This window comes from Dendroctonus ponderosae, unplaced genomic scaffold, assembly GCF_020466585.1.
Source record: "Dendroctonus ponderosae isolate FM_Combo_2020 unplaced genomic scaffold, Dpon_F_20191213v2 Dpon_F_20191213_8, whole genome shotgun sequence".
NCBI lineage: Eukaryota > Metazoa > Arthropoda > Insecta > Coleoptera > Curculionidae > Dendroctonus > Dendroctonus ponderosae.
In genome coordinates this window covers 6,581,034-6,602,991 of record NW_026019016.1, presented here as the reverse complement: position 1 = coordinate 6,602,991, position 21,958 = coordinate 6,581,034, and the positions used below count along the sequence as shown (strand labels likewise).

At 34.4% G+C, this 21,958-nt stretch overlaps 3 protein-coding genes across 5 annotated transcripts; 2 read left to right on the top strand and 1 right to left on the bottom strand.

The window, feature by feature from the left end:
- On the bottom strand, window positions 1-6,328 carry LOC109533207 (integral membrane protein GPR180). Its single transcript, XM_019898467.2, has 6 exons — window positions 5,784-6,328; window positions 3,317-3,580; window positions 1,641-1,776; window positions 1,448-1,585; window positions 1,127-1,382; window positions 1-1,025 (listed from the first exon to the last, which is right to left on the bottom strand). Exons 1-6 carry the CDS (start codon window positions 6,257-6,259, stop codon window positions 787-789), a joined length of 1,509 nt encoding a protein of 502 aa, XP_019754026.1. The 5' UTR covers window positions 6,260-6,328; the 3' UTR covers window positions 1-786.
- A 551-nt stretch (window positions 6,329-6,879) lies between these two features.
- On the top strand, window positions 6,880-9,377 carry LOC109533210 (cleavage and polyadenylation specificity factor subunit 4). 2 transcript variants are annotated; one of them, XM_019898475.2, is made up of 5 exons: window positions 6,880-6,955; window positions 7,030-7,156; window positions 7,850-7,984; window positions 8,105-8,291; window positions 8,527-9,377. In XM_019898475.2, exons 2-5 carry the CDS (start codon window positions 7,054-7,056, stop codon window positions 8,984-8,986), a joined length of 885 nt encoding a protein of 294 aa, XP_019754034.1. In that variant the 5' UTR covers window positions 6,880-6,955; window positions 7,030-7,053; the 3' UTR covers window positions 8,987-9,377. The 2 variants fall into 2 exon arrangements, with proteins under 2 accessions (XP_019754034.1, XP_019754033.1); XM_019898474.2 differs by having other exon boundaries at window positions 6,916-7,156.
- Window positions 9,378-13,902: 4,525 nt separating this feature from the next.
- LOC109533209 (neurogenic locus notch homolog protein 1) lies at window positions 13,903-21,648 on the top strand. Of its 2 annotated transcripts, XM_019898472.2 has the most exons (10): window positions 13,903-13,988; window positions 14,098-14,264; window positions 14,531-14,697; window positions 16,851-16,977; window positions 18,070-18,257; window positions 20,153-20,236; window positions 20,314-20,486; window positions 20,546-20,768; window positions 20,903-21,098; window positions 21,222-21,648. In XM_019898472.2, the coding sequence occupies exons 2-10, from the start codon at window positions 14,098-14,100 to the stop codon at window positions 21,424-21,426; spliced, it is 1,530 nt and encodes a 509-aa protein (XP_019754031.2). In that variant the 5' UTR covers window positions 13,903-13,988; the 3' UTR covers window positions 21,427-21,648. The 2 variants fall into 2 exon arrangements, with proteins under 2 accessions (XP_019754031.2, XP_019754032.2); XM_019898473.2 differs by lacking the exon at window positions 14,531-14,697 and having other exon boundaries at window positions 14,098-14,161.
- The last annotated feature ends 310 nt before the right edge of the window (window positions 21,649-21,958 follow it).

Below are 21,958 nucleotides of genomic sequence, written 5' to 3'. Positions count from 1 at the left end.
ATAATATTGGCATTCGTCAGAATATGTTTGGGAGATTAACAATTCAATTATATACACGGTGTATAAAATCGATATCAAAACCATACAAAAAAATACAAGCCGGAAGAGGTGTGTTAAATGGTTTTCTGCTATCAAAAATGCAAAAGCTAACAATGATAAATCACATCCTTTCCATAGATCAGTTTGGCCAAAAATACAGGTTTTGACATGTCACCAGCAACCCCATAAGCGGCCTGAAACCTTCCCAGAAGTCCGTGCTTTAAATGAGTTTGAATGGAATTATTCAGGAGTCATTCAATATTCAGTAATCATCTATTAATTCCGTACGGAAATTTACGAAAACTATTGGCGCGACTAGTGTTCCAGTATCACGTTGCTCAATTGTCGCATATTATCCACCGTGTAAATTTATTTAAAACATTTTTCAAATGTATGCTATAAAGATAAAAAGTTTCTTTTGACGACTTTAACTCAAAACTTGTTATTTCACCCACAATTTTCCATCACTAAGCTGCATGCTTTTGCAATCGACGCCGAATAGTAGTTGAAACCAGAATGACTTTCAGTAGGCAAATTTTCCAAATAAAATCATCCAGGGGTTAAGGTACCGCACCTAAAGATACTTACAATTGAGTTAATTGAATTGACATTTTGTCATAATGAAGCAAGTACAGTTTTTCCCTAATTTCTATTAAGACCACAATACAACTTAGATCGTTAACGGTCTTGGTATTTTCATCCAAATCGGCTATTTGGGGTTTGGCAAACACAAAATGAACAAAAGTCTCACGCATGGGCTGGTTTACTTTTGGGTTGGTCTTCATAATGCGCGACATCTATTGATCCAGCACTACTGAGGGACGTATAAGAATTATTGACAATGTGTGGAGCTTCGTTGAATTCATCCAATTCTTCAAGGTCCACTGAAGACGGTCCTTTCAATAGAAAATATTGTTCGGATCGGGTCGGCCAGAGCAAATGAGCCATAACACAATATGCAAAACAATCAGCTGAATATGTTATACCTGTAAAAAACATATTTGCATCAAAAGATTAATATGACGCCACCAGTCCAACTATATCCCCGAAAGCTGATATTGATAAAGGTATAAGTATGCAAACTCACCTAAAAGTAGTTTAAATCTCCATAGCGCAGATACATGTAATGCTATCAGGGCCAAAATGGGCAGATAGATAAACCAAACTAAACTGGATGCCCCAAAATGAAGCAAAAAATTCAGTTTTTGAGTATTATGTTCGTAAAGCATAGTTGTGCGTAATTCGTATAAGAACCAGCACATAATCAATGATCTAAAAACAATTATCAGCCATCCCGGCCAAGTCTGGTATTCATCTACGTCTTCTATTATGTCTACTTCAGTCTAAAATTAAATTAAATCGTTACCTAGTATATGAAATTTAACAATAACGTATTTTGCAATTTTACCAAGTTCCAAACATACAACAAAATATGTACAATACCATAACATAACCATATGGCAAACACTAATGGTTTCCAGGTCAATTCTAATCGCGTAACTGCCCATCCTTTCGCCAACAATAGCAAAAGCAACATGAATGATGTCTGAAAGTTAACTTAAAGTTAAAATACAAAGAGTGGGTAACAGTGTGAATATTACCCGTGAAAGAATATCACATATATCTCCAATCATTTGGATTTTTTCATATCCTTCGCCGTTCATCGCAAATTTCAAAGTATGAATTACATTTAAACTTAAGGCTACAAAGTCAAGCACCAGACTAGCAGTAAATAATCTAGAATCAAAAACAATTTCATGGTCCCTAGTAATCATAAAATAGTAAATTAATTGAAAATCGTTTTCAATTTTGTGTGGTACAAGCGACGGTTTTTTGTCACAAGCAAGCATTTCCAGGACCGATTTCGAACTCATTAACGCTTCTAGAAGCCTGTACCCTGAAGGAGTAAAAGTAACTAAAAAATGACCCTGTTAATCATCCGTTTAAAAACATATTGTTTGACCTTGTACCGCGGATATAAACCACGCTTTATTATAGTTTAGGGCTTCAAAATACACCTCCACTTTTATTTGAAACTCTTCTTGTTTTTTACTGTCGCTTCGCATACTCACCTCGTGTTCAACTTTGCTATTTAGCGATATCTAAAGTGTTCAATGGTCATTTGGGATGGTGTTGGTATAGCTAAACATTACAAATGAAACATTGCAAAACTTCTATTTAGAAAAAAATAAGATTCCATAATTTTCTTATGAAGAATCTCAACGGCATCCATGGATCGTTGGATTGATGTTGGCAAACATCGATCCATTAAGCGAGAAGAAATTAGCGAAAATTAATTGAACTTTTTATAAAACAATTTGCCGTTTTTCTTGGAAGTGCTTTGAAATATCAGGTGACTTCTTTATGACCTCGTCTTCCCCATTTCAGAAGAAAAGCACGGCTGTTTTCGGACAATAATTTTTCCAAAAAAGTACAAAAAGGAGTACAAAAGAAGCTCGGTTCACTGTGCAAGAACTCATTGAAAGATGCAGATATCTCAACGCAAATCTATACCTAAGCAGATCGTTCGACCTTGTCAGCCATGTCCAACGTATTGATTCAAGAGGCATAAAAGCTGCAGATCTTCGCATTACTTCCAACTTATTTGGCATCAAATTGACAAAGTAAGAAGAAACACCAAAATGACATGCAGATCAAATAATATATAAATAATCAAACTCAAATCTTAATATAAAAAATGAGTGAGACAGAGATGCATCTGATCGCCTCTACTGTTTAATGTATACTCGAGGGAAATACACTGGTGGACAAAATTAGCGCACCACCTATACATTTTCGATTAAATTTTCTTGCTTTTTCCTAACTTGTGTGTGTCATAAAGTGTATTCGCTTTGAAATGTCCCCAGGAAAAATTGAAGTGAGTTTAATGCGGAAAAAAATTGTCCCCTTGTTGGAAGAAGGGTGGACGTGAGAGGAGGTTGGGTTTATCACGCCACCATTGGTCGATGTCTTCAGCGTTTTAGGGAAACAGGTGGCCAAGCTAGACGACCAGAGCAAGGCCGATCAAGATCCACAAACCAAGTGGACGTTCGTTTTATACGGCTGCAAGCTTTAAGAAATGGGATTTTTACCGGAATTGAGAAAAAATGTAATTCAAAATGCCCTAAATGTTGCAATTTCTTCAAAAAACGGTAGGAAGAAGACTCAATGAATCCGGATTGAGTGCAAAACCTCCAGCAAAAGGTCTTCTTTTAACCATACAAGCAAACTATCAGTTTTATAGAGTTTGGAATCACACTGTACAGAAGGACTATACCTGGTAACGGGATGCTTCTGTATTTTCACCGCATGACATTGCAGAGGAACTAATACCAAGTAGCACAACCAAAATAAAATGTACATTTCTAAAGTGCTCTGCCTGTCGAATGAAAACTGATATGTACTGAATGCTGAGCTGTTGGGGCTTCCGTTTACCAGCCAGATATCATAATTGATTTCATAAGGACTGTGCGAATCGTAGTGGTGCCATTCACATGTGGTCGTATTGTGGTAACAAGCCACCATGGACACATACCAAAAACTGTAACAAATTTAAAAAGTTACTTCTAGATTAGAATTTTAATTCTAAATTAGTAAGTTCTCAAGTAATTTTAGCGAGTAATAATGTTATTTATTTGCTTCGAAAAAGGCTATCGGCCAAAGACCAAGCGGCCTTTCTGTCCTTGCAAGTGTGTGCTATGATGGGATAGTTTGGGTCAGTTTTAACTTTGTAGTTTATAAATAAAAATATAAATCTAAGCTTAGTTCGGTTATGTTCTGGTAAAGTCGTTATTGGGATTAGAAGGCGGGATTGTCTATGTCTTGTGAGACAAAGGTGTTCTGTAATCTTCCAGTTGCGTGGATGGCTTTTCCACTTTGTCTGCAACTGATGAGTCTTTCTGATATCAAATGAAGATTTTTAGGGTCCCATAAWTCAAATGAAAGGGATTTTTCCGCGGCTTAAGCGGACAAATAATTTTTGGACTAAGTAAAAATTGAAGTACTGCTTAAATCCTGCCGAAGGCATTAGATTTTGCCTTATTCCGAACGTTATTTGTCCTTTCTTTTTGATATCTTTGTCATGTTTGTGCGTTTCTTTAGTAATTGCTTTAAGGAATTTATCGTGAATTGTGTCTTATTTTGTAATAAGTCTTAGTGCTTAGTGTAAGCAGACGACGGACCGTCTGCTTGCATTAAGGAAGAGTCCGCTTTAATAAAGCGAGYGAAAAATRWMGCGAACTTCTTCCGACAGTTGATTCGTCTAATGTACAGGGTRAACCATTAACAATGGGAAATTCGGAAATTGGAAATACTACGTGTGTAATTGGCGTAAGTATGCCTTATCCCAAAGTTGATTTTTTTCGGAACTATAAATTTTCAACGRAAATATTTCGTTAATAAATTTCAAAAGTCCCAATGTTTATTAAATAAATAGTCGCCCAYATGTCTTCAAGAAAAATWTTCGATAATTATCTAGATCAGAGTTYYCCAAACTATTTTCYGCGATAATTTAGAAGGGTTTTAATATAACTAGTTCTAATTCATGTTTTAACTAAATTTATATAACTAACGACCATTCCTGGGTTCGGAATCCATTTTCAGTGACCGCTAAACTGGTATCCTTAAGCGCAGATGACTGAACATCTAATTTGTTCAATTTTAAAGCAAAAATTGATACCGAGATCAGCCTTTCACAGATTGTTGGTCAAGTTTGTCAGACGAGTTCTCGAATTGATCAAAACAAGCTATTACGATTATACTATTGTACTGTTTTCTACAACCTATTTATGTGAAGCGAGATTTTCTTATTATTCTGCAACAAATCGTTAAAGTATAGGAATAGGTTTGATGTCGCACCTCACATTAGATAAAAACTTAGCATAATAAAATAAAAAACGCATTTCAAAAATTCAAATTTAACTTAAATTTTAAAAATTTAATGGGTTAAAATTTTTGGGTTTGCGAAGTGTTCCATTATAGAAAAAGTTTGAGAAACCTTGATCTAGATCAACCTTACTTAAAGTGTGATCCGCGAGTCCCGGTGCTCCGGCCGAGTAGATATTAAAGAGGAACCTTTAAAATTATTAATAAACAATACGCATATAACTGGTTTAGATTTTAGTTTAGTTAGGGTTTAAATAGGGTTCGGTTAACAATAAGGTTTTTAAAATCGTCACCAAGAAAGTTTGAGAACTGTTGATCTAGATGATCACGCCCTCCTACAAATTAATGTCCTGCAAGATATGAAAGTTCTGCGTTCTGTTGATCGGTAAGTCGGCGTACTGATTTCTAAACTTTCAAATTTTTACGCTTGAACTGATAAATTGTCAGCAACAACCGATGATTACTTTTGTGCAATTCAACAGGATCAAATCAATTAATTCAGTAACAATTTGAAACATAAAAATACATTATCTCGATGTTAATAGCCATTATTTGCAACAGCACTGTAACCGCAAGCAATAAAATACTATAATAGGTGAAAGTGTTAAATATTAGCACCAAAACTAGATGGGCCATCAAGCTATACAAATGAGTATTCCATATTTTAGGTATATTATCTGGTCCACATAATATGAGATTAATTAAACTTATCATTTACCAGGGTAGATATGCTTGATACGAATCGATAAATTCATGATTAGATGCAAATAAAGTTGTCCTGTAACATGAATATGTATGATGATCACTCGTAATGTGGTTGTCATGTATCTATTGGAAATAAGCAATGCAGTAAAACTTACGCTGGCTCTTTAAAATCTTTAAAAACATATGTAAACTGATGGTTATTCACAACATGCCACTGATCATCTTCATCTTCACACAATTCACCAGTGGGACAGGGAATCCGTCTTAAGTAATCTTTTCCATCGTGACTACATTGAGGATCATATGCCCTTTTGTTCAGTTTGCTAAACATTCTGTTGCAAGCCTCATCTTTATCAAAAATGACTCTGTTCTTATAATAATCTATAAAGTGAGATCTGCGCAAAACTACAAAAGTAATAGGCACAAAGAGATGGCTCTTCGAAGTGATATTCCCAAAAATGTAGCCCTGCGATGTATCAGGCGAGTGTCCAGCGGTTTTCTGCACCCCAAATTTGATAAGAAATTTGAAAAAGTCACTAGAACTGAAAGTACCTTTCAGGTGCGTGCACTGGTAAATTTCAACACATTGTATAAACAAAAATATAGTAAGAAACGCGTACTTTTTCCGCATTTTTATTTAAAAATATAGAAAATGTCTTCATATTCCAAACAAACAAAATACGAGTTGTGACGAGAACACAGATCACAGAGGTTATAGATTGGTATCTGACATATGCTCCTGTGCAATGCTGTTTGCGCCCGGTCTAGTGGGCGCCACACGAATTAGTCTCGAATTTCCGCTAATTATAGAAGAAATCTAGATTTCTTCACCGATTGTGTTCAGTGGGAGATTGAAATTTCCCTTTCGATGATATACGCACATTCAAAAATATACCCCCTTAATACTTTTTCATTTAGAATTAAATCTTGAATCGAACTTGATTGTAAAAAATACATGTATACCAATCTATTTAAAAACTTGAAGTTGTCTCCCACCTGACGTCACGTTAACAGCGCCATCTGCAAAAAAATTGATATCACCTTCGGGTTTTCCCCTAGCAAATACACAACCTTTGGATAAAACATTTTATTGTATTTTCTATAATTTGCCATCAGATATTTTACTGGGTCTTTTAAAATGGACCACCCTGCTTATTTATGTATGTAATTTTCAAATTAAATATCGGTAAATTTCATTGAACATCCGAATAATAACGGTGGAGGATTTCTAAATCGGTAGAGTTGGCATCGCACCGCTATGATAAAGGAGAAGATAAAAACTCGTAACAGAGACAAGTCTTGTCTCTGCTCGTAACCTCAATTATCCGTAAGTCGGTTCAAGTTATGTTTGTGTTTATAAATAAGTGATACTTTCATATTTTTCTGGTGCTACTTTAATAGGAAGTATTAGGGGGAAGTGTTACAATGGAATTCCTAATAGCCAATGTGGAACACTTTAAATTTGACATCGAGATTGCTCTAGAGGAACAGTATGGGGCTTTACCGCTTCCATTTCCTGGAATGGACAGTAAGACAGTTTTTATCTAACCGTAGTTCTGAGTCGCGGTACCTTTAAAATGTTGAGACCAGATTTAAGTGGAGCAATCCATTTTAGCTGAAACCTTTGTCTTACTTTGTGTGGGAAGGTTTTTCTTCCAACTTGCTACATTAGGGTAAAGGCCCAGATGGTAGTCGACACGATCGGGGCAAGTAAAGGTGGATCTTACATGCCCCGATCCTGTCGAACCTCCAGGTTCAGTTCATACAACTCATCTGTTCCTGGTCGTCCTACACTTGTATTTCAACATTTCTTAAGTCTGTAAAGTCTCAATATCTTGCGGTATGTATGTACGTAGAATATTGTCTTCGGTCGTTACTTAACCTGCGTGATGTATTCATTGAACTTCACCTTTGGTACTAAGATATATTTTTTTCGGTTTCAATGCAACTTACTGAAAACCTGCTGTTTTATTATTTTCTCTAGATACCTAATTCTAACTTTCTCGTCTGAATTCCGCATGGTTTTGCTTTTCTCTTACATGTATTCATTTTCATTCTTAGCTCTTTGAGGCTTTTCTTTACAATTTGTCATATCACAAAGCTTCCAGTTTCTTGTACAGCCACTGCAACTCCTTTTTGCGCAATTCTCACAAACAGTCCACAGAAGCTATACTTATAAGCGCTGGCATAAAACCTTAAAGAGACACTTTTTTGCTTCTAGAATCAACCACAGCTGTATGTCAGTTTTACGGCACACAACAAGGATGCGTTAAGGGCATCAATTGCCCATTTCGTCATATTAGAGGGGACAGAACTATCGTCTGCAAACATTGGCTTCGAGGGCTTTGTAAAAAAGGTACGTGTTATAAGCAGCCACAAATATTCTTTCCTAACAGCTTTGTTAATACAATCAATTTAGTTAAAAAGTCAAATATAATAACATCTAATATAAATCTGAGTACGTACACATTTATAGGTGACCAGTGTGAATTCTTGCATGAATATGATATGACCAAAATGCCGGAATGCTATTTCTATTCACGGTTTAATGCCTGTCATAACAAAGAGTGTCCGTTTCTTCACATTGATCCCGAGAGCAAAATTAAAGACTGTCCATGGTATGATAGAGGATTTTGCAGACATGGCCCCCATTGCAGGCATAGGTAAGTGCATGCTACTGACTGCCTTACTAAGACAAATTAACCATTTCACTCCAGAGACTGTTATTCGAACTAGAATGCGTAAGAAATGTTACGTTAATAATTGTGCTTAATAAGGTTTTTTCAGTCATCAATGTTTTTTATCTTAAAAATACCATTAAGTAAATTTTGAATAATACATTCAATGGTCGAGAAGAAATTAAACAGTTACTTAAGTGTTTTTTTTTATCAATTGCAGGCATGTAAGGAGAGTGTTGTGCACCAATTACTTAGCCGGCTTTTGCCCAGATGGTTCAAAGTGCAAATATATGCATCCACGTTTTGAGTTACCCGCTCCGCCAGATCAAAAAACGCAAGATAAGAACAAACCGCCCGTAATCATTTGCCATTTTTGTGGAGAGCATGGACATAAAGCAATTCATTGCAATAAAATGTCCGAACACCATCACCAGAAAGAGTTGCAAATGTTAATGAATAGCGACGAAAATAGACGGGAAATCTTAGGTGTGCCCAGACCGCAGCTAAAGAAATTGGAGGATGTCACTTGTTACAAGTGTGGTTCTAAGGGGCATTACGCTAATAAATGCCCGAAAGGCCATTTGGCGTTTTTATCCCAGAAAGCTAATCAACTCAAACAAGAAAAATTTGGAGCTCAAAATAAAATTCCTGGTTCTGAGAATCCCGATTTACATTTATAATTATGAATGTTTCCATCTGATTAATAAACGCAAACTGTTGGTTTTCTATGAAATATTACTTGATCACCAACGAGTTTAAAACTACAACAAACATAGGACTAAGGCATAGTTATTATAATTTTATCTTAAGTCTTTTAATTCGTTTGACCTCTACTTGGCTAAAGTTTATATAAAGACGGTTTTGTTATGCATTTACTATAAAACAAAACTAAAAACTTCTTCTCCAAGTGCTGCTTCAAAGAAACAGAACAATAAATAGACTTACGAAAATAATACGGATAATGATGACAGAGCTGAAGGCGGAGTTAGAAAGCCTTTGAGCTGTATTTGAATAAATTTTTGGAGAAAGAATTCGTTAGCATTGTGTGTTAAGTATAAGTTTCTTAGTTTATCCTGTTTTTTTTTCTCTACCTGGAGCTCCAGCGGCTTTGATAACCAGAGTGGATCCCCAAAAAGTGAAGAAAACGGACGAAAGGTCACTTACACTTACTCATAAAAGTTGTTATACAACATTACACTTTTGATTGCAAATTGTTAATAGGAAGGAACATTTTTTTCAGGTTTACTGAGGTTTACAGTTATAAACCATATGGATAGAATTAATTTGGGCGAAATTCAGGATGTTTTAGTAACAACAGCCTCATCGATTTCAAGCCGCTATTTAAAATTTGAATATCGACTTCATAGATTTTTTGTGACAAAAACAGGACGTGGGACACAATCAGTTCAACCAGCAATTGTTGATTCCGATACGCACCGAAGTGATAGATGGAGAAGCGTGAACTTAGCGAGTCTCGAAAAGTGGTTGAAAGAAATTCTGGAAGAAACGCCATCAAGTGAAAGTTGCGTATAAAAAAATAGTTGTAACTGGATAATATCCAAAACAACAAGAAATTGTTCTAATCTTCTTCTTGCAACAAGAAATTGCATCTAATCGATTAAGGCGACTATTTAATGCCAAGGATCCAAATTGATTATATTAATAAACGGCTTCTTAAAAAAATATTTACAGTAAAGAAATGATCTTTTCAGTCAAAATTAAATATTTTTTTTAGATACTTCAATTTTTCTTGAATACCTAAGTAATAAGGGGGATACGGTTTGAATAGTCTTGCGTGTCGAGTTACAGTTATAGTAAATTGTAAAATATCTTCAAATTAACGTTAGTTATTAATATCGAACAGGAGCATTAATTATAGGCCTATCGAACTATAAAAGGCAATCATGATTGCTATTATTCTACACATACATAAATAACGTACGTACGTCCTACATACAATCAGCCTTGATATTGTTCAGTACAACAGTCATCAAGGATTTCCTTAGCTAATAAAATATGTTGACTTCATATATTAAACGTAATTTTAACTAAATAAGTCGATTTTTTTGTAAATATATATACAGGCATAAATTCTTGACAAATTACATAGTGTCTGCATCAATTTAATATGTTGACGATAAACCAGCAAAGATTTGTTAGACACTTTAACATTTGAGAGCGACCTTCGCATATTTTGGAAGTACCGGGTTTTTTTGTAACTTTAATAAAGAAGAATATTAATGATATTCCCAAATTGATTCATTAGTTGCCATTGCCAAGAACGATTCCTCGAATCGACTATGGTTTGGCTTAATTCAAATTTGACGCTGTATTTCTTAGATTTTCAATAACCTGCTTTAAATTCCAAAAAATCTGCGTTGGTCCAACCAAACAAATTAACACCCGCTTGCTAAGAAAAATATATTGCTTGAATTTCAATTTCAAGGCAACAGGAATAAGTATACATATGCATAAATATCCGACTGATTTTATAGCAAAATTGCGCGATTCGTTCTCAAAGTTCAAATGCGATTTTATGTTGAAACCTATATGCCAATTTTTTTAACAACTGCCTAATCACCAAGAAAGGTGTTGCAAAACAAAGCTCATTAGCAAATGGGGAAAAAACTGATGTGGGCGTTTTTTCTGCCAGCAAGCGAAACTATGTGACTTTTGCATTTGCAAATTGAAAGCAAATTATTGAAACAGTTTGCGAAGTGGGTGTAATGATAACTAACGCGTTGTTATCCAACCAAAAGTCGATTGCCGGATCCGATTCAGCCAGTCCCAAATGGATGACAAACCGGCGACCAAATAAAACAACCCGATTTGCATAAACCAGTAACGAAGTAGGTACTTATTTGAAATTACATTATGACATCAGAACCAACACCTTCTTATTTAATAGAGTTGCCTAGTAAAAGTAGAAACTACGCTAAACGCTAAATAGTTATTTAATTTATTCYCGAAAAATAATTGTTAGTTATTCTCAATCGCGCTCCATTCTACGTGGAGGATAATCTTCATTTTCCACCGATAATATACATATTGTRTTGCAAACATTTYYTTTTTCTGCTGTTGTATCATAAATAGAAGATTGTAGAGTGTATTTAGTTTTTAATTTTATACTTCTATCAATTTTCGCTTAGTGAATGTGGATTCATAAAAAAACCATCTTTCTCTTTTTCGGAATATACTCTTCTAAGAATGCCTATTTTTTCCTAATATTTCTTAATATTTTTTGMTTCAWAAATCTGGAAATCTGGTTGCAAATCTACGTTTTATTTTTGCCCCAAAAAAACGCWCCATTTATATTTTTGCGTTCTTTTGACGAAATATTTAGCTGTTTAATGACTAAAGATTAWAGTTACCAGAAAATCATTTTCTTGTCTTAATAGGTAACATWACAACRATAGGGAACATAACATAATWGWYAACAAGTAAATTTTAGAGCTTTTATGATATAATTTTCGCCTWAAAATGTTCATGGCTTGCGAATATGAAGTTTAAATTCAAAGGAGGCAGCATAAGACATWTTGTTAAATAGAAGAACACTCTTTACCTCTTGTAAAAACGCTCGTTCTAAAACATTTTCARTTTAGTCTTTATCAGGGGCGGATCCAGCTTTCAAGTTAGGGAGGTCATGTAGTAGAAATTCGAGTAGTTTTGACCCAGAAAGCGAAATTCGAATATCAGACACTTAGGTGAAAGATTATGGGAAAATTTCATATTTTCCGTCCCGTTTTTGCTCATTACTCGGAAGCAAAATGAGCAAAAACGCTTATTTTTACATCATTCCAGAGAGAACTAAATGACCTTTTTAGAAAGTGAACCATGGATAAGCAAATGTTGGCATTTTTTCTCAAAAAAGTCTTCATTTCAAGCAGTTTTAGATTTGCGTGTTGTTTTTGAGTTGCAAAATCGACTCAAACATAACGCTGCATTTTTCGATGTTTCTCAAGAACCATTTGAACCACAGAATTCGTTTTGGCATCGTTGGATAGAGAATTGAAAATTCAATTCAGTCATAACGACATGAGTGAGGAAATTCTTGTAGTTTTGACCCAGAAAGCCAAATTTGAATATCAGTCCCTTAAGTGCAAGATTATGCCAAAATTTCATGTTTTTGGTCCCGTTTTTGCTCATTTCTCGGAAGCAAACTAAGCAAGATCACTCATTTTTACATCATTCCAGAGAGAACTAAATGGTATTTTTATAAAATGAACCATCAATAAGGAAATGTTGGCAGTTTTCGCAAAAAATGCTTGATTTCAAGAAGTTTTAGATTTGCGTGTATTTTTTTGAGTTGCAAAATCGACCCAAACATAACGCTGCTTTTTTAGAAGTTTCGCAAGCTCTATTTGAGCAACAGGATTCGTTTTCTCCTCAATGGATAGACAATTGAAAATTCGATTCAGTTATAACAACTTGAGTGAGGAAATTCGGGTAGTTTTGACCCAGAAAGTGAAATTTGAATATCAGACACTTATAGGTTCAAGATTACGCCAAAATTCCAAGTTTTTCGTCCCGTTTTTGCTCATTTCTTGGAAACAAACTGACCAAGAACGCTCATTTTTACATCCCTCCAGAGAGAACTAAATGGCCTTTCTAGAAAGTGTACCATCGATAAGGAAATGTTGGCGGTTTTCAAAAAAAAGTCATGATTTCAAGCAGTTTTAGATTTGCGTGTTGTTTTTGAGTTACAAAATCGACTCAAACATAGCGCTGCATTTTTCGAAGTTTCTCAAGAACCATTTGAACCACAGAATTCGTTCTGGCATCGTTGAATAGAGAATTGAAAATTCGATTCAGTTCTAAACAACATGAGTGAGGAAATTCGAGCAGTTTTGACACACAAATAAACCCACAGCGTGGATCCGCCGTTGGTCTTTATATGCTAATGTAAAGCGTTGATTGCGTGAAACAAAAACCACTTTTATAATTCACTTTTTCCCATTCTTAAGAACCCAATTGACCTCAAATGAGATACTAAAATGTATTTGTATAATCCTATCAACTTCTGAGTGTATCATGAAACATTCGAAAAACGTATTTCCGTTTCTAGGTCTAAAATATCATATAAATACCAATCAAAACAAGTCACTTTAATACAAATACTACAAAGGAAATAATCGAGTTTAAAATGTCCTAAAATAGGGCCAATAATGCTAAGAACGCTAAATAAGAACTGTATCAAAGAAATTAATCCGCTTACATTTTGGAAACTAACAAACGTCGGAAAAATTCGCTATTTCTAAATAATTTAAAAAGCTGAATGAGTAAGTTATAAAGAAAGTAGAAAAATACTGCCGCTGTTTTAGAAAACAATTTAGGTAATTTGGTACCTATTTGTCTTAATTGTAAATTCGTTTTAAATTGATTTGTCTTCATTGTTATTTCTTTGATATATCTGCCCTCAAAGAAGAGGGAAATTGATTGCAATAGCTTCAATAACAATCGACTCAGTAAATCACTTAAATATCTCCAGTTACTAGACAAAGTTACTGTGATTCTTACGAACAGTCACAGCAAGTCTCTAATTCGTTTCTTTAAGAGATCTTGAAATTTTTAATTAAGTGGGGAGAGCAAATACAACTTATAGAGTAAGGTAAGGTAAACAATATTGAGTATTTGTGTGGTGATTTAGTTAAGGATAACACAGCGATCAGTTTCAGCCAAAAAGTAAGACAATGAAGTATTTAAATAATTTATAAGTTTTTTTTATTCGATTTTGACTGATAAAAAATTAAAATTTATTCCTGGATTTAAACCGAATTTTTCAATTCATTAGATGGGGACTCAGACAGCAGCTCTATGCTCCCTTGTAGTGCTCCAAATATTAAGCTTAAGTTCAGGTGAGCCTCCCTACTACAGAACATACCGAGTTCTTTCTGGATCTCCTTATTACAACAACTATTACACATACAACAGAAATCCTTATGTGGAAAATTCCTACAGGTATTAACAATTTTTATTATTGAAGTAGCAATAGGTAGTAACTAGAAGTTATTAAATTCTCGGAAAGCTAAAAGGAAGGAAATGCTGGTATTTAATTGCAATTATATGAGAATTCAATTACACTTTGTTAAGACACATTTGTATCATCGTCCTTGCAAATTGATTTATTAATTACCGCTATTAAAAGTATGGATTTTCATGGTCTTCTTTCGAAATTACTTATTTAAATAAAATATGTAAATTTAAACAGAAGTTAAATATTTTAGATACACTTATCCATCTAGGCCTCTTTACGATGATAAAGTATACATAACAGACCGGTATGGAAACACAGTAGCCCAAACTGCAAGTGAATATAACAGATATGTGCAAAGCTCTTCTTATAGAAACAACGGAGATTGCGAGCATTGTCCAAGTGGCTATTTTCGAGAAGGTTTTTATTTTTTTCCCTAAAAAATTGGCACGCTTTTTCAGTCGGGCACTTCATTTTCACTTCTTACTTTGGTCACATTTTGATCCTCCATTTTAACTCGGTTTTCCAATAATATAAGGTAAGGGACTAGAAAGCATGCAATTTCAGTCAAGAATTCATATTTAAATTCGGCTTAAAATATCGATGTTTATAAATTGTTTATTATTATTATTAAAGTCAAGAACCCAGCTGATGAGAGCTAATAGTCTCGAAACCGGTCCTGGGGGTGCCTGAGGTGAGCGAATCTCGAAATTTACACTGTCCTTATATGATTTCTTGTTCGGATGATACTGACGAATTTATTGTCTTTAATAATAATAATAAATAATTTAAAAAATCGACATTTTAATCCAAATTTAAATAGGAATTTAAATGTATTAATTACTGTATTTATATTTACATTTTTCTTGATATGTTTCGCAAAGCATAAACTCCTTTTTTTGTTGGATAATACATACGTGCCCACCTAAGTCATAAAATAAGGAGCCAACGAATACAGTAAAATAAGATTAATTAGTCACACAGAAAACGAAGCAAAGATTTGCTAATTTATGTTCCTTACATAATGCCAACATTTTCAGACAAATAAACAATTATTGATACACAATATAATAATTGCGTGGGTTTTACATTTGAAAGCATGGAACCAGTTCCATCTCTAATGTTACCCAGTAACACGAATCAGAACCCACGCAAGTGTTTTGCTGAAATTGAAACTGACTGTTATTCCCAAATTTGTATTCAAATGCAATAAAATGCAGGTGTTGATCGTACCATCTTATGCAAAAATCAACGAGTGGGTGTTAAACAAAACACTTTTTATATTTATAGATATAATAAACTTAATACAGTTTTGAGCAAATTAAATCATCTTGATTAACTAAAACTGTGGGTGAGTTTGGAATATCGAAAAAATTGTCCTAGATGATTTCGAAAGAGGAACGATCAAATATGCATCTATTTTAAAGCGAAGAACAAATCAATAAATAAAGGATCATAGACTGAAAAATAAAGAAGCGCAAAAGGAAAACGTTTTTCAAGAACTTATTCTTAGTTTCTCCATAATTTCTGATTTTTATTGAACAAAACTGTTTTGATAAAGTCTAAATTTTATTACAATCATTTTACTAAAAAAGCGCAGATAGTCTGTCCCGCATCTACAATAGCAAACCAGGGAACAAACAAAAGTAAAATAAAATTTAAGAATATTATTAAAATATCGAAAGTGACGGCTCATATATGTTTCTATTTGCAATAATATATCTTTGGAGTTTTCGCTAAAAAAATGTACGTCTCAAGCGCCATTAAAACGTAAGATATTCAATAAGCTATACAATAAGTGTTAGAAAACTATGACAAAAAACTACGTTAAAAAATGTAAATATAATAAGTATTTTCCAAAATAAATTGGAAAGCTAACAGTCTTAACCATTTGCCTGTCGCCTAAGGAACTTGTCCAACATTTTATTTGCATGTAATGTTTAATTTTTGTTCAATTTTTTAATTTTAGTTGTGATGTTTTATTTGAGTCTTCCTTTTTTGATTTGCAATTTTTTACTTTCAATTTTATTAGTTCTATTTTTCCAACTCGTTATTATGTGATAAACTATTGTGATTTTTACATATGAATCTTCGACGTTAACTCGGGAATTATAAATTAGTATTTGAAAGACGACCAAAGCTGAAGTGGTCTATATAGAAATTAATCATCTCGTGAATCTCATAAATTTATTATCGGTTGACGCAATGAAATAGTAGTGATTTTTTTACTAAATTACCTCCACAGGCCGCACTTTAAAACAGAAAATAGCAAAACTTCTATAAATCAAAAAGTCTTGTTCTCCTCTAATTTAAGTCTTCGATTGACACTATATTTATCTTTACCTCAACATCAATAGCATCCCATTTGGTACCATCCGGAAATAATAAAATAATAAACAAAATTAAGCTGACAAATTCCTTATTCAAACGCAATGCCATTCTTGTTCTATCGAAATTCGCATCTTCACCTCTCTTCAATCGAACATTTTAATACCTCTTTTGGTGCTAATGGGATGGTTCTTCCATTGCGCAGAATAAAACTAAAGGAAATTCACATTTAATTTATCATCTAGCTCAACAAGTCACGACATGTACGGCAAGCACATGTGGACAAAACGCCCAATGCCAAGTGATAGGAGGAAGACCGGTTTGTTCGTGCTACAGAGGATATTCTGGAGATCCGTTATCTGTTTGCACTAGGTAAGGACCTGCTACTAACATTTTTACCACATTGTGTAACTAAAACATGGATTTTTATGCTTGAAATCTTAATAATTTCGTTGATTAAAAAGCAACTTCTTGCTAGTTTGAGTTTATAAAAAACGCTCTTCTCACGCTTCTTCTGAAGGAATTTCTTCATATATCAAACTAAACTGCTCAACAATATAAACGATACACGGACAAATTTCGACCAAAGTTGCAAGTGAATGAATTCTGACTGCTGAGAGCGATTTGATATTGTTTGAAGCGATATTTAGTGCAATTCCTTTTCGGTTAGTGCGTATCTGTGAAAAAAATTAGTGCTTTAGGTAAATTTGCTACAGGATGGCAAATCCAACGAAATTGGGGAAAGTTCCACCTGCTCTCAGTTGGACAAGAAATCGTTTTTTTTTGTGTTTCAGCACAACCGACAGGAAGATAAGCCTCGTATCGCGAAAAAACTTTTTGGTTTTTTTTGCTCATCTCGTTTTATGGTGTACATAGGGGTGTTAAAAAAATCAACTTTTTGCTATTACAGTGATAAATTGCTTCCTTTGGCAAAACCTCAGGCTCTTATTGAAGCTAAAACTTCGCAGTCGACTTCAGAAAAAAATTAACAAACCGCGTTGCATGAACGAACGAAATATTTGAAAGTAAACTTCACTTAGTTGAAAATCTTCCGGAATCACGGATTTTGGGGGCAATTCGGATTTGGGTATTTTTTATGTAACCCTGTATATGGTCCTAAGTGGTCAATGGAGTTTTAGCTTCAACATGAGCTTAAGATCGTGAAAACCGGTCCAAAATCAAAAAAGCAGTCGCTTCAAAATTAAAAACGTGAACCTTTCTTTGTCCAACTAGTGTCGTGTGGAACTTTCCGAAATTTTGCATTTTTTCATTTGCTACCCTGTAGAAAATTTATCTGAGGTACGTAATTTTTGAAAAAAATTTGATGAACAAAAAAAAATGGGGCTAAATACGGTTTCAAACAGAAACCAAATTTCGAAATCGCTTAAAGCAATCAGAATTTATTCACTTCCAAAGTTAGGGATTTTTATTTAACTGAAATTTATTAACGCTGTGTTTGTTCAGGTCGGAATGCTTATCTGATGGGGAATGTAGAGGCCATTTAACGTGTAGAAATGGTAGATGCATTGATCCTTGCTCAGGAACATGTGGAATTAATGCTGATTGCCAAACCAGAAATCACGTTCCCGTATGCAGTTGCCCACCTGGATATACAGGAAGTCCATTCAGTAGCTGTAGAAGATTTGATCCTTGTAAGCATCCGCAACCGATATCTTATGCGTTGCATATACAGGGTGGCCATTTTCTGAATCTTTGTACGGGTGACTTCTACATTTTTAAATATAGAGAACCCGTTAAATGGTCAAAATTGGGCAGAATTCGGTTGCCTATTCATTACCGTTTTCAAAATTTAGGTACCCGACTTGGTTTCTCAAATATCCTGAAAAGACAAGAAATCAAAACTTTTTTAATTATCACTTATTACGTAAACTGCTTAACTGAGAAAAAAGTTAAAACTGCCCTTAGTGCAACGTTTTGCGTTGAATCCAATAAACTAGCACTCGTTATCATAGTCAACTTGATTTACGAGATAAAAAAATAAACTTATGGTTTTTAAATGGTAATCATAGTTGGCTGTGGGCCTTTTAAAATTCTAATTTTTTTCTGAATTTAACGATATAGTTGTTTGTATATTTTTCTCCTTTTGTTGCCGTAAAACTTCAAAATAAGATAAAAAATGTGTAGTAGGCTATGGAAACAAGAACTATATTATCACACAAAGCACAAAACAATAATGAATCGTTTAAACTAAATGTTCAAATTGACTTCCGTTTACGTCCAGGCATTTCTTTGGCATCTTCACATTCAACTCGTGAGTTGTGTGAAGGTGCACTATCATGTTGAAAATATGCCAATTTTCGATACGATGCTAACGGAAAACTATTCAACATGTCATGTCAAGTTCATTTGATAAAAAGTGTAAATATCTTTCCATATTTAAATTGTGATTATAAAAGAATGGACCAACGATTTTATCACTAAAAATGCCTCACCAGACATTCACAAAAAAAACACGTTGATCTCGCCCATTTTCAATTAGATGATGATTTTCTTTAGCCCAGTAAACATGATTGTGTCTGTTAATTATTTTATTTTTGTTTTGTACTTTGTGTGATAATATAGTTCTTGTTTCCATAGCCTACTACACATTTTTTATCTTCTTTTGAAGTTTTACGGCAACAAAAGGAGAAAAACATTCAAACAGTTATATCGTTAACTTCAGAAAAAAATAAGGATTTTAAAAGGACCACAGCCAACTACGATTACCATTAAAAAAATCATAAGTTCATTTTTTATTTCGTAAATCAAGTTCACTATGACAAGGAGTGCTAGTTTATTGAATTCAACGCAAAAAGTTCTACCAAAGACAATTTTAACTTTTCTTTTAATTTAAGCAGTTTACGAATTATATGATAATTAAAAAAGTGTTGATTTCTTGCTATTTCAGGATATTTCAGGAACCAAGTCGGGTACCTAACTTTTGAAAACGGTAATCAATAGGCAAGCGACTTCTGCCCAATTTTGCCCATTTAACGGATTCTCTATCTTTAAAAATGTAGAAGTTGCACACACAAAGATTCAGAAAATAGTCACCCTGTATAGTTTTAATTTCATTAGTGGCCATAAGATTTCAGTCGAAATGCACTATTCAAAATAAGTAATGATGGAAACATTATTTATTATCTGCAGAAAATGAGGATTTAATTTGTTCTGGAGGAAGAACTCTTCTAAACATGGGCAGGGACTAGAAAAAGGGAAAAAAGTTGATTTCAAACAATAATATGAACGTAATAAAATATTTCTAACTCAAACCCGTGAGTTTGGAAGGTATCTCATATACCGACATTTGCAACTACATAAACAGGAACTTTATTACACCTTAAAGTAGCGAATTTATTTGGCAATTTGGGTTCAAAATTCTGCAAAATACTGTCGGAAGAAATCAAATAATTTCATAATAAATTTTCAGAATAAATAATTCAGCTTTATATTTGAAAATATTTTTTTTTATTAAATTCTATATCATATTATTTAGTCTATAACTAGTGTATTCTATAACGAACTTTAGCAAATTATATTGATTCAGCTGAACTGTGCCACCCAAGCCCTTGCGGACAAAACACCAACTGTGAAGTAGTTAATGGAGTTCCAACTTGCAAATGCAGACCTGGTAATTAATACATTTTCCTATTCTTCTGCAACTTAAAGTCTATTGATCAATGGATTCTAATTGAAATTTTATGCAAGGATTTTTGGGCTCACCAATTGCCGGATGTCGGCATGAATGCGAAAGGGATGGCGAATGCAATTCCAATCAAGCTTGCATCGATTTCCGTTGTCAAAATCCATGCAGTTCTCAATGTGGAGAAAATGCCGACTGTTCCATCAGGAACCATCAAGCTGTATGCAGCTGCCCCAAGGTAGGCACTTCGAACGTTGAAGATCCCTCCCGACGTTCAAATCCAACATAAAATTCCAGAATTACTTCGGAAACCCTTCGATTTCCTGCAAACCGGAATGTTACGGGGATGTGGACTGTCCAGCTGGCAGACCAGCCTGTTTCTACGGGATCTGCAAGAACCCATGCGATGGTGTTTGTGGAGTGGGCGCTGACTGCAACCTCAGGGGACTCACTCCTATTTGCTCCTGTCCAAAGGACATGACCGGCGATCCGTTTGTAAGCTGCAGACCTTTCGATTCACGTAAGTAACGATTTAAACATATTTCCTTTCTAAAACGCACTTAAAGGACCAGAAATATTGAAATGTTCCTCGGTTTTGCTCGAAAACTTGAGCTTGAAAGTAAAGCCGAATCTAACGTCTCACTTTCACTTTAGATGATCTTTGTGAACCAAACCCATGCGGATCCAACGCATATTGTGAGCCTGGATTTGAGACACGCAATCCTGCAAAGGAACGGCCAGTCTGCTTCTGCCAAACTGGTTACATTGGCAATCCGGTTGCAGGATGTCGAAGAGGAGAATGTCTGGGAGACCCTGATTGTCCCAATAATCAGGCTTGTATTGATTACGTGTAAGTTTTTTTGTTTCTATAAAAACTGTGCTCATTGCTGGATGCCAAAAGATGATAACATTTGGAAAAATTCAAGTTGCAAGCGTAAAAAATCGTGAAAAGTTAATATTTCAATTTGTTTAGCTGCCAAAATCCTTGCGTTGGTCAATGTGGTGTGAATGCTGAATGCAACCCCAGGAACCATCTGGCTGTATGTACTTGTCCAACCGGGTACCAAGGAGATGCTCTTTCGCAATGCTACTTGAACAGAGGACAGTCCGCTTCCAGGTATATTCGCTACAAACGAGCGTTGGAAGAATTGGCGGCAAATCTTACCTTGGAGGCTTAAAATTGGGAGCAAATGAATATTCGGCTATAAATTTGTGCATTTTCAATATACCAGAGTTAAAATGAAAGACTGTCTCTAAAAAGAAGTGAAATGTTGAATGTTAGAAAATAGTGTGTTCAATAACTGCGTCGAAGCAAAGCTGCCTATTGCTAACTGCCGTAACTTTACAGTAAGTTTTTGTAATATTGTTTTATTTTTGTACGAATAAAATATTTAATTTCCCACTCGATTTTCTTCTGACTTATAATTCGTCTGCTATTTATGTAATGAAGGCTCCGATGGCTCGGCAGGAATTACTCCCTTGCCACAAACGATAGAAGAGGAAAATAAAAAATCTCAATGGGTTAAGTATTACTAATATTTAATGGATTGTGGGCAAAAAGAGATTATATTTGGGTTAAACTCGCATTAAGGATGCAGCGTCTTTTTATCACGAAACTGAATGGTAAAGTGCCAAATGTGAATGTTCTTGTCATAAGACAACAAATTAAAATTTGAAGAACAATGTAAATATGCGGTTAAAATTCGGAAA